At 38.4% G+C, this 12768-nt stretch overlaps 1 protein-coding gene across 1 annotated transcript in view; it reads right to left on the bottom strand.

The window, feature by feature from the left end:
- Positions 1 to 8092: 8092 nt before the first annotated feature.
- LRRC1 (leucine rich repeat containing 1) overlaps positions 8093 to 12768 on the bottom strand; it is a 71729-nt gene continuing 67053 nt past the window's right edge. The window contains exons 13-14 of the mRNA XM_065056112.1: positions 11255 to 11391; positions 8093 to 9325 (exon numbers count right to left, since the gene is read on the bottom strand). Coding sequence (XP_064912184.1) covers positions 9167 to 9325; positions 11255 to 11391 — 296 coding nt within the window. The 3' untranslated portion in view covers positions 8093 to 9166. The remainder of the gene's footprint in view (positions 9326 to 11254; positions 11392 to 12768) is intronic.

Raw genomic sequence — 12768 nt, 5'->3', positions numbered from 1 at the left:
TATTACGGCGAAGCAATCAGCAGCACACGGTGACTTTCACAATGCTTAAAACGGTATTTGACTCAGATTTGACAATTATTTTAACTCCCATTTTTCCTTTTTAATGAAGAATGGCTGATGTTCACATGAACACAGATTTCTTGCAGTTATCAGTAGCCCTGTTGTCACCATCTCTTTTAGATCTAAGGTTGAGAAAGAAAAGGAGAAAGGACAAGGCTGTCAATGCTGGACATACTGATTAATCTTCATCTGCTGAAGGAGCTTCTCTTGGGATTCTTCATTTGCTTTTGGTTTTAGGATGACTGAAGAGACTACAAAATGGGTAAGGACAATATCTCAGCATCTCATTAGAAAAGCTTATAGATATTTCTGTGAGTCTTGAAAATATCATAGCCCCAAACAAGGATTATTTGCATTGTACATAAAAGGCATGACTGGCCTCTATAAGAAATTTGCTGTTAAAACCACATTTTGAACTGCACTGACACTCAGCAATACCACTGTTCACTGATAAATGGCTCATATTTCTGGTTATTCTAAAGCACATTGCTCAGGACACTCAAGCTGACTGTTCATCAGTGAATTGAATATGAGAGCAGCACAACCAACCATGACATGGTAGTGGCTCCGTTCCTCCTGACAATTCAAAACATAAGGCAGGATATTTCCTGGCATTTCTTTACATTTACCTTCAATAAGGACACATAGGGTACCCTTAAACAGAAGCTTTCTTTCCTATGAATATTAACTAGGCGGATAGCGATTCTAATCAGATAGGTAAATAGCACACTGGCTGATTTTTTTTGCTACTGTTTTGTCTGTTTTATTTCAGAAAAGCTAATGGGACATGTCTCAGTGTTCAGGGTATTTCCAGAGACAGTTAAATCCTTGTCAATTGTTAAGCTCATTAGGAAGTCATAAAGCAATTTCACTCTAAAAATAAACACACAGGTACAGTGCAGCATTTAACTTCTTCCAAGGGAATCTCTCATCCTTGTTTGACCTCTGTTGCTTATTCTAAACAACAGCTTGTCAAACTCAGCCTGCCAAATTCTGTAAGATCAGTAAAAGGCTATTCTCTCAAGAAAATAGATATCGACTTTGAATTAAGGGTATGCTGACAAACATTTCATTATCCTAGGCACACATTCAACTGCTGTGGGAGCCTGTTGTTGACGCAAGGAGAGAGCTGATGTCCATCAGTAGATTGTGCATCCTCCTGCCCACTCCTGCTCTCCGCCTGTCTTCCCCTACAGCAGGATGCTTTTCCTCATGTCAAAATACGGTTTGGTTGTATCGGTGGCAAAAGATTGAATAGACCAGCCAGAAGTGCCCTTTAGCCTACATTTGCACAGACCTGTTGCAAACAAAACACCCTGTGGATTATGCTTCTCTGAAACAAAATGGAGAAACAAAGCCAGTGAATGGTGCTGCTGTGAGTACAGGCTAACACCACTTTGGAAACAAATCTTAATTCTCATTTTTTTACAACTCAGTCCTTTTTCATGAAGGAAAAGGTGGGGGGGGGAAGGTGGAAATAAGAAAACAGTGGACTTTTAATCCAGAGCTCAGTAGCAACGTAAGGTGAGGAAAACAGAATGCCAGGGATGCTGTTGCTGGACCCACCGACTACCAGGCTGTTGCCATGCCGGGCTATTGGCATCTTTTTGGACAGTCAGGAGTAGTCAAGGTGCCATACAACGCTGTGAGTTTTCGGTGAGGCCAGTCACATGCACAGTTTGCTACAAGGAAGAGATGCAAAGTACAGCTCTGTTTGCTATGCTTTAATGCAAAGCAACTACTCAATCTGTTGTTTGGGGTTTTTTTCCTGGACTTTGTTTTCCCTCCCCAAAATGAAACCTGTTCCTTACTCTGAGGTATTAATGAAAATTGCATTAAATAGGCAATAAGCTTCCATCACCCCTTAAGGTGGAAATCACTACAGTTCAGCTAACAGATTTGTACTCCAAAAATAAAGCTGTCTTTATTTACAGGATCATGCTTTGAAACAAAAGAAGCTACTGGCAAATATACTAATATTAAGAGAGAAAAAAAACAATTCTCCTTACAGAATCTGACAGGAAACAATTGGTCTTCTTACTACCCAAGTATGGTAGGAAGTTTCTTCTTATGTTTTATACATGTGGAAGCTAAGACCCAAAAAGATTTAAAAGGTCAAAGTCATTAGTAGCAAATACAGAGTAAGGCACACAGATTTACACTCTCTTAAAAACATTTGGAATCAAACAAAGGTAGAAGGCAAATTCAGCTAAGATTTTAGGCTTCGTGGGTACTTGGACTATGTAACACTGATGTTTTGTAAAAGCAGATGAAGTGTTTGGAGGGAAAACCTATTTATCAGCCTCAGCGGTTGTTATATTCAATGGAAATACATGCTTCAACTCCCTTCATTAGTAATGATCTTATCTGATTTCTAACAGATCATTTTCCTCCAATATTTCACCAGCAAGTCAGGTGGGCTTCATTTTTACTTCCTTTCAACCTGTTTTTCATGTCTTCAAAGGCAGTCTCTTCAAAACATAAATACTTCTCTGTATCATACCCCTATATGTTAAGAGGACAAATTGTTCTCCTGAAGTACAAAGTGTCTATTCTGATAAGATCTCACTAATAAATCCTCTAGAGAATGAATTTCCTCTAGGCAACAAAGGTACACAGATGCTATGTATCACCCTAAATCATTCTCGCAAATGGAAAAGAATCCAAAATACCCTAACATTAAAAACCTAGACACGAAAACCACCCACATTTCTGAAGCATCATACTGAAACTACACAATGATAACACAACACCCTGCTTATAGCAACAACCTGGTCACCATCAGCACCTAGAAGCCACTGCTTGCAGTCACCTGGAATATTTCCATGGTAATACACCTGCAACTACAATTCAACTCGTAACCCCAAAACACACATTCTCACCTTTTTTTCTATTTAAAAGAAAAATTTGCTTAAATAGCTTAATTAGTAAATATGGGGGGGAAAAAAAGGGTGTTTAAAGATGTATTTCCTGAACACTCTTTTCAAGTACAACTATACATAACATATTCTACTAATTGAAAACTATTTCATAATCATTCCTGTTTTAAAGTACAACAGGCTGTCTCTAAAAGAGCTTTGTGTGATTCTCATGAAATAAGAATGAAAGCTAAACGAAACGCTGCCGAAACAAAGGCATCCTTGAATATGCTTTCACTGTAGAAGAGGCAACATAAAAGCTGCCTGAACAGATCATTGAAGCAAACCTTCCACAGAGACTTTGCTAGCAGTAAATACATAACTTAATTTTAGACTTAGATGTTGAAGTATTAACTAGCCAGATAAGGTTTTGTTAATTTCCTGAAGACACCATTAAGAAAAAAAAATAAAAAAATAAAAGAAAAAAAAGCTATAGGTTATCCTAAAAATATCTACTATGTAAATGCTCTTCAGACTTGGAGTTTTCACCTGGTTTGCATGGGGGGGGGGAAAAAAATAAATCATCAGCAATATTCAAACAATCACTTTTTGTTATATAGTTTAGGTTTTGGTTTGGTTTTAAGTTGCTTAGTGGAAGCCCATGATGTCATCGAACAACTACGGAGAAATTCACTCAGTGTTTATAATCACGTAGTGCCCTGTTTAATCTTCCAGTAATACAGGACAGCCATATCTCTTATGAGCTACTTCAAAATGGTTTAATGAAGCCCATTTATTTTGGGTTTGGGTAAAGCTATCAAGTTCTTGGGAGAGATCAGAAAATCACACTGCTTACATCAGTAGCATAGTCCCATAATTTGCTCAAGTTTGCTTCAGGACACAAAACTAACTTTAAAGAGTTAAGTCCTGCCTTTGTATCACTCTGGGGATGCTTACAAACTGAAATTCTAGCTGCTCTGGTGGTATCTGCAAGCTGTGCGAGCATCCATGGATTCTGAGGAACGTCACCATAGTCAGTACTTGTCTACTGCAGTAAGCATTGCGAACGTGCTGGGTATGACTGTCACTGTGCCTGCAGCTGCACATCCAGAGATTTCAGTCAAGACAACATTTGCCAGCAACAGATGAGCATGAAGAGAAATAGTGTCAAAGGTTACTGGACATCAGGTGTCCACTTCCCTGTATTAACACCAAGGGAGATTTGCTAAATTCCTTCTCCAAAACACCACTGAGGAGCCACAGAGTTCTCATGGATGATACCAATGCTGTATTTTTCAGGAGGTGACTTCTCCTGTATAAAAATAAGCTACTTCTTCAGTTCTCAGTGTTAATAGACTAACAACAGCATTAAGAGATGTACCCTGAACAAGTTACAAATTCAAAACCAGACTGCCATGAGCTCTTGCTCCTGAAGTTAGTACAAGGCATAGTCCAGCAACAAGCACCGAGCTCCTCAAATTCCTCTGCTCTGGCAGAACCCACAACTGGCCGTCCTGCTGCCATGAGAAGCACATGAGAGGTGACAGAACACATAACGTCTCCAACATCTACCAGCAGAGAAGATGACTCCTCCAAAGCAGCTCACAAAGCTGTCCTCAAACCAGGTACCCACTTTTCCACTCACGTTTTTCATTAAGCTGGTTGAATACCCTTTATATTCCTGACTTCAGAATGAAAGAGGAAGACCCTGTCCCTCTGAAAATTTCACAACTGGTTCTGGAGGAAGGGAAGACCCAAAACATTTATTGACAGCCAAGACCGGTCCGCTTTTGTCATTGTCATCTTCCTCGATATCACACCTGAGCATGGAAACACATTTGTGTGTTTGATGGAAAATGAAGGTGGGAAACACTCCTATCAAATTGAAAAACTAAAGTAATTTTATTTTCCAGAGTCAAGGCAAAGAACAGCAGTGAATTCTCCATTAACAAAAGGTTCAGACATTTCTGATAAATAGTATGCTTCAGTCTCAGTGGGAGATAGACATTTACAGTGAACCAGGACAGGATCAACTGGCATCCTAAAGAATGAATTTCAAAAAATTAAATTCCTAGTGTCATTATCTCCTTTCAGAAGCTGAATTCATGAGCAGCAGGTAGTGAAACCTGTTAAGTAGCTAATCAGCTAAAAAATGGTTCACCCAGCACTAGTAAAGCACTAGTATCAGACAAGAAGCGGGCTGATCAGCTTGTCCTGGGTGCAAACAAGCCATTCACTGGAAAGGACAGTGGCATGCAAGTTTCCAGTGCTTTCCCACATTATGCTGATTATCAAAAATATGGAACGCAAGCCAGAAGAATAATCTCAACACATAAATTACATGGTAGCTGTGGAAAAAGCCTGGAGTAACACAGAGGTGATGGAAAAAATGGTTGCTACTCTAAAAATGGTAGCAAGAGAGTGCTCTTTCTTGTTTTCCCTGTTCTTGTAAAACTGTGGAATTGTGACTTCCAGTAACGAGAACTCACATGCAGTAACTGACAGGTTAATATTAAATCCACTGCACTACTATGGTCAATTGGTTTTCCCCGATTACCTGTTTAGCTAATAGAGCAGCATGCAAGTATGACAATGTTTTCAATTTGCTTTACACTCAACTCCCAAAAGACTGACAAAGTAACTGAAAAAAGTGGAAGACAAAAAAAGAAAAGTCATGCTTACAAAATTATAGTCACCATTCAGGCTCCTCAAAGCATCAGCAAGAAAAAAGAGCCTAAGAAAGACTGGGAAGGGAGGGCTCATGCTTTTGAGAACATGCACTGCTTCAGCATAACAAACGTCAGCTTTCCCTAGCTCTAAAATAGTTAAAATTGCCTGAACCCCTAAAGACATTGTTGGGAAGACAAGTGTACATAAACCACTCTGTAAAACACCACACATACAGACCATTAGAGAGGTCAGAGGGACTACTGGCGTCTAGGCTGCTGGAGGTTTGACCGGCTGGAATGACACACAAGTCAGTCTTTCACAACAAAGGTGCTGTGAACTGGACGTTTAGGATTTGGGGGGTGGGCGGGAGAGAGAAGGGGTAGCCACTTCTCACTTTTTTCACAGGGGTATCCAAGCATCTTTTCAGCCCGGAAAACAAGTGACACCCCAACTGCTATTATTCCACGCTACCAGCAGCTATTGTCATACCTCAAGTTTTTACAAACCTGGAAAAATGTACTTACTGCCAGATTCAAATATCCCACACTAAATGGTATATTCCACTGAACCACTGGCAGCAGAGCAGAATCTCAAATTGCCTCATCCAAAGAGCATAAACAAAGACATTAATCAATACTGTGCTATGTGGTGTTAAAGTAGAAGACTGAAAAATACACCTCCTCTTTCAGAGCTCCCCAGATACCTGCTGAAAAAACATAGCAAAAATCCAGACTTTCATCACACAGATTCACCAAATGAAGATAGATGGCAGTGAAAGGTGAGGAACACCAATACTCATTTGGGGATGGTAGTTGGATGGTCTGATGATGGACTTCAGCTCCTTCAAGATCTCTTCAAGCAACTGATGGATTCTATTCTGAGCTCAGTTTATTTTCTTTTACAAATGAATGGAGGCAAACACCTTCAATAAGCAATTCATACCACCTGTCTTTGGTTGAGATGACCACAAGGAGATGATACCAACCACCGTAGGGTGTAGGAATGTCAAACTGTCCCAAATGAAGGCAACAAACCTCAAGCACCCATTCTTTCTAGCCAAACATACCAAAACAAATATTTCTTCCACTGTTGAAATAAAAAAACCTAAATCGATTGCTGACTAGTTCATTCAGGTTAAAGCCGATGCAGCAAGTAGTACCTGTCTTTGGCTGGTTTTTGGGCTGCAGCACCATCTCCACAAGCCTGCTAGAGTACAAAAAGCAACTACCCTGTGACAAAGCACCTATAGCAGAGCTGTAACAATATTCACGTTGCATTTTGACTTCAGCAGAAGGCAGCAGGTGAACATGGGCAGCTAATTATTTTAATCTGGTCACACATTAGGCAAAGCCCAAATCCAGGCTTTACATGTTCATTTCATCTTGCTGCTGGAGATCTCCTTAACAGATGCTAAGAACAAAACAAACCGCAGCCTCCAGAAGAAAAACTGTCATCACAGAGCACAAAGTCTTGCTGCCTCTGGCTTTGGTCTGTCTTTTTTAGGAACTCATTTTCATGTCAAATGGGCTTGCTGAGGTTTACTTTGACTCTGGGTACAGAGTTGCCTACATTTTTAAACTTTTGTTGTGTCAGTTTCAGTTAACTACTTGGGAAAGAAATTTCTACCCAAGGTCGGAGCCAGCTGTACCAAAACCTCATATTCTTTACTGCCTTATTTTAACAGTAGCTTACCAAGAACAACGTAGAGAACTCCGCCTTGGGAAGAAGGCAACTGCACTACCCCTGAACTAACACAACACCTATCAACCTTGAAGCATCTTCTGCAAAGACGTCATGCCTTGAAGCTTAAAAGAAGAATCTTTGGGACGAAAAGAAATCATAAGAATTAATGCATTTTGCCAGGTTTGATCTGAATATTTGCAGATGGCTTGCAAGACCTACTTTTTCAACACCAAAAAGCAAGCAGTGCCTTTTGTAAAAGCTCCAGATCAAAATTTAAAATATTAACTTACAAAAATTATCAGTTATCACAGTTACTGATTTTAACACAGAAGTTGTTATGACTTCCCTGATCTCCTTTCCATTCTTCTCGCAGATACCCTCATACAACCAACACTTACTGGAAGAAATGTTCAACAGAGGAAGGGACGTGGTCAGCCACACACAAAGCGTCAGGTCTTTAATTTTGTTGAAATTTGGGTTCATTGCATTAGTTCACACTAAATATGTTGTCAAATCTTTCCTCTCAACTCAGACTGCCCAAGCCCCTGCACTGAACAAGTTAGTGGTCTTTGTTAGCTCATGGCACGGACAGAACACAGAGACACTAAAATCAATCTTTATCAGCCTTTTGCAAAATTGCTATTTACTGAATTCAACTCAATTAATACTTACCTTTAGAAAGAAACCAGAACCCACAGATTTAATAAGACCTTGAAATCAGCATTGGACCACTGGAAGTGCAACACAGTAACAATGATAGGAAATTCCAGTATTAATTCATGCATATTTTAATTGCTATTTTAATGATACAAGAAATCCTCTGAAGCTTTCAACTTTTTTTTTTTTTTATTATGGTTTTATATATTTATATAAAACCACCAAAGCACTTTAAGGAATCATGCTTTCTTGTGTAATACATAAAACTAGTTTCATACTGTGCTTCTGAAATTTATCATGCTGTTTTTCAAGTTATTTTACAGATGGCACATTTAAAAAAGAAACAATGGAAGCATGAATTTCTAGTGACTGCAATGCAACACGGCATCCAAAACAAGATGTTTCATTACAACTAAGTTAAAGTGTGAGTGCATTATGTAATAAACAATAGCAGTTTGGCCATTTTAATCTTAATTCTGTTTACAATAAAACTAACATTTGTGCTTCGCGACCTAAAATCCCATGATATAAACATAAGTTCTCTGCTGTAAAAATCCCAACAAATTACTGTCCAAAAAGAAAAACATATCTAAAACAGGAGACCAAGTTTAAAGCTACTCGCTTTCCTCAAGAATTGTTATATTTAAGACTACTATGACATAAAAGACACAATAAGGCACAACGGGTGGTACAAACAAATGAATACAGTTGTCCATGAATCTTGTTCTCTTCCACAAATACTAAAATATGTACCGCTCAAGATAAATTTTCTCTTAAAAATGAAATACATCATCTTGTTATGCAAGTCCTATACAAAGATTTAAAATGTACACCATATGAGCTGCCAAAAAAATAAAAAAGTGTATCAATTTTCCACAAAACTATATTTCTCACCAGCACATCCAGCCACTGGGAAAAAGATATCCCAGCACTCTGGAAAAGAAAAGCATCATTTCCCCTGTGTTTAAGACAAAAATATTGTATTCTGCATACAGTAGTGTATTTTACTTAAAAAAGCCTAGCACTATTAAAATTACAATATTGGTTTGGAAATTATTGGTTCACTGCCTGGATGAAATAAGGCACTTTCTTCCAGTGGGCAGCACTTTTCACATGTATGGAGACGATGAATCAGGTTCTGGTTGAAAACAAAAAGGGGCTCAGTGAGGTCCCAGAAGACGACAGGAACATTTCAACAGCAGGGGAAGACACAGGAGGTAAAACCTGGAGATGAAACTCTACACAGAAGTGGTCACTCTGTCAATGGCATTATTGACCTCGTTTTTGTTTGAATCCAGTCCTTTAGCAGCATTCATATCATTCCGTAAATTCTCCACTGTCTTTTTCATGTTCTTTAATTCTCCAGGGTGTGGAGTGGCTCGCCTTAGAAGTGTTCTCTAAAAATAAACAGCGCAATAAGTGGTTTTGCCTTTGGCTCTTTGAAAAACAACATACACTTTCAAGGCTTTAGCATTCACATACCAAATATTAGGTATCGATTTTTTTTTTCCCCCCCCTTTCCTTTTCAGACTATGATACTCTATATTGAATGTTATTTTCATAGCTACTTGTTTATGAAGACAGTGAAAGAGGTTCTAAGAACTGTCTAGAAGCAGATTTTTTCCTCTCTTGACCTACTAATCTGAAAGCCACTCAAGTGAAGTACAATTACAAGTTAAGAAGATTCTTTCATATATATATATATATAGTTGGGATTTTTTTTCCCCAAAAAAAACGTCCAAGTGATTAAGATCACATTTCAAACAAAAAAAAACCATTGAGCTGGCTTTGAAAGAATCCCACTAGATCTCTTTACAGCGTCAAATGCACTTTTGTGTGAGGTTCTGTATGCCTTCCAGCCCCACCACACAGTTTGGTTCTCTTGTCAATTGAGGACAAATGTCTAGAAAGGAAAAAGAGGGAGCATTTCTCTCTCCATCTTAGATGCAAGAATGTCTAACATCATCGTGCTGAAACCTTTACAATGAAAACAAAATTTATGAAAACTCCAGTTAGCATCCAAATTAGAGACAAACACAACACCAAGAATAATTGCACAAATACGTATCAGTATAATACATATATACATGCAATTACTTTTCAGTGGTGTTTGTGTAAACTGTGCAGAAAACAGCAGAACTGATGGCCCACAAATTGGTGCACTGGTCAAGACTGCTTTCAAAATCCACCCTTCCTCCTCATCAGTAGGATCATAAACTTATTTTTCTCCTAAGAAGGTACTTCCCTCAAGCCACGCTGTAATACCATGACTGAAAGCAGTTCTCATTAACACCTCATTAACACCCTCGTTATTGTATGGAATTTCTCAGGTTGGCACCATTGTAAAGAAGCATCACTCTGAACTCCCTTATCAGTCAGTGTACAAACCCTGCTGGTCAGGGACATTTAGTTTCTGCTGCTTTGGATTAAGCAGCCACCTCAACTGAAAATGTAAATGTTCTTTTCCCTACTAACTCAGAATTTTATAGTCACTTTTTAAAGTAAGACCACGCTTCTAGCATGGCACAATCCAGACAGTGCCCTGAGGAATCTCAAGCTGAGCTTTAATGAGGACCACCAGCAAGTTTTTAGACCATCAGAGAAGCATGCTGAGAATCTGACGGAAGTAGTCTTAACCTTTACGGAGAATTTTAATTATTAACGAAAGTTAGTAAAGCAAAAGATCCCATTGCACTTTTATCTTCAGGGCATGCAGAGCCCAACTTAATGGAGAGGTCTTATAAGTACAGTGACAGATGTTCCCACATCCTTTGTTTAGGTGGGAAACTAATGAGCAACATTCTTGCTGTTCATGGCCACTATAGTAGTTTCAATGCAAATGGCAGAAGAAGAAAAAAAAAAATAAAGAAATAAAAGGGAAATAAAAAGGGAAAGAAAGAGATTGGAAATAGAAATTAGAGAGACAAACAATGGCAAGCTTAATGAAGACACAAGCCAGAGTGCTGGAATTCTAAATTAGACCCACTATACTTTCAGGCAGTAAAGCTTCACAGATGCAGAGAAAGATCCTATCTTGTTTCTGGAAAGAAAACATCCTGAGCAGATGCAGGAGAACAAAGCAAAACAAAGACTGTCCTGAATCAGAACATAAAAGTTATATTCAAAGCAGAAAAAAAAAAATATAAAGGCATTTTAAGTCAACAAGAAAAGTTTCATCAGTCAACATGAACAGTTTGTGCTACAAATGTATGCAAAAAGCATGCAGTCACAGCTGAAATATTTACAGCAAGGGAACTCAGATACTTTGTACACTTTTGCACTAAAGTCACAGCGTCTGCGGGTATCCAAAGGCTTGGAAAACATACCATTTCGTTATCCTCTTCATCTTTTTCATCTTCTAAGAAACGAATTGCACTGACTCTATTCACTGCCCGCTCATTCCATGTTTCATCTGACATCTCATTTACCAAACTCTCCAGTGCACCACATCGTGGTAGGTTATCTGTTAGAACAGTGAAAACATAACTAAAGATCCACAGCAAATCTAAAATATCAGTATGCTGTATTGTTAACAACCAATCAGTCATCCAAGATTAAAAATTGGGTATTTCTATATATATTTTTTTTTAATAGAAAACAGAACTTGCACTAATTTTCTGTTATCAAGTACACACAATAAATAGTTTCCGTATAAATGAGAAATTTCTCTATTTGGACTGTTTCAGGTTTCTGGCATACTGACTATGTAATTTAACATACTTGCCTCTATACAAGCTTTTCTTCTGGATCATGGCTGCCCTCTGACATTAGCCAGTTCCCTAAATGGCATTCCGTAACACAGGATCACGGCTTTTACTGACCTCATCCTTTTAGTATGGCTGGGCATACACATTCAACAATCTCAATTCCAAGCTTTCTGCCCTTGAAGCCACGAGTTCACTTGGAGAGGAGGAAATCTAATTTCTAGTAGCGAGGCCTTAGAGAAAGTCAGCCTGCCTCAGTTACTCTTCTTGAGCTACCTTAATCTTCTATAAATACAAAGGGGTTCACTCGTTTGCTTATTTTAAATCTTAATGCAATTTGTATTCTTAAAATGCAGAAGCTGACACAAAACAGAGCCATTTCTACACTTCTATTGCTTTACTGGTTTCTATTTGCTCCAGCTGCATAGTACTCAAAGAGTGTAATTAATCTAGGTAAGTCTGAGTACCTACAATACAGATAACTACAGCTGAGCTTTTCTCCTCAGGCCCCCTTTGTACTCAGCAGAGAAGAATCCACATGATTTCTTTAAGATGTCTGTTCTTGGATGGGATAAATTACTCTCCAGTGGCTTACAGCAAAAGTTTAAATATTAGCTCACATGAATCCCCTTGTATGTTTACACATTGCTGTAAAAGCTTGAGGACAAAAGACATCCAGGAGTTATTGGAGCAGCACCCCAGCCAACAGTGAAAAAGAGTTTCTAGCTCCACCTGACCCAGAGGCAAGTTTCAGCAGAAGAGGTAAAAGCAACTTACACTCCAATTCTATACTTGTTGAAGAATAGAATAGCTACTGTACAGCATTTTTTCTTGAAAGAAAATTCGTTTGCTAAACAGTAAAACGTTTACTGCTTATTAATAGCTATGCAATTATTTTTATGGTAAAGACACTTCAGTTGGAAAGCCACCAATTTTCACTAAATATATATGTATTTAGGATGTATAATCAAGGTACACAAATATAGACACCACTACTTGGCCCACTAGCAAGTCTCTGAATAATGATATAAGTATTCTTCCAGGTCTGTATTTTATTTATTGTAGTTGGTGCAATTGTATTTTCAATAACAGATATTTTTTTTCAAGTCTTCTGAAAACTAGTATAATTACAAAAA

Source organism: Columba livia, chromosome 3, assembly GCF_036013475.1.
Source record: "Columba livia isolate bColLiv1 breed racing homer chromosome 3, bColLiv1.pat.W.v2, whole genome shotgun sequence".
In the NCBI taxonomy this organism is placed as follows: domain Eukaryota; kingdom Metazoa; phylum Chordata; class Aves; order Columbiformes; family Columbidae; genus Columba; species Columba livia.
Note: the sequence above shows the minus strand (reverse complement) of the source record. Positions and strands in the feature narration are given on the sequence as shown.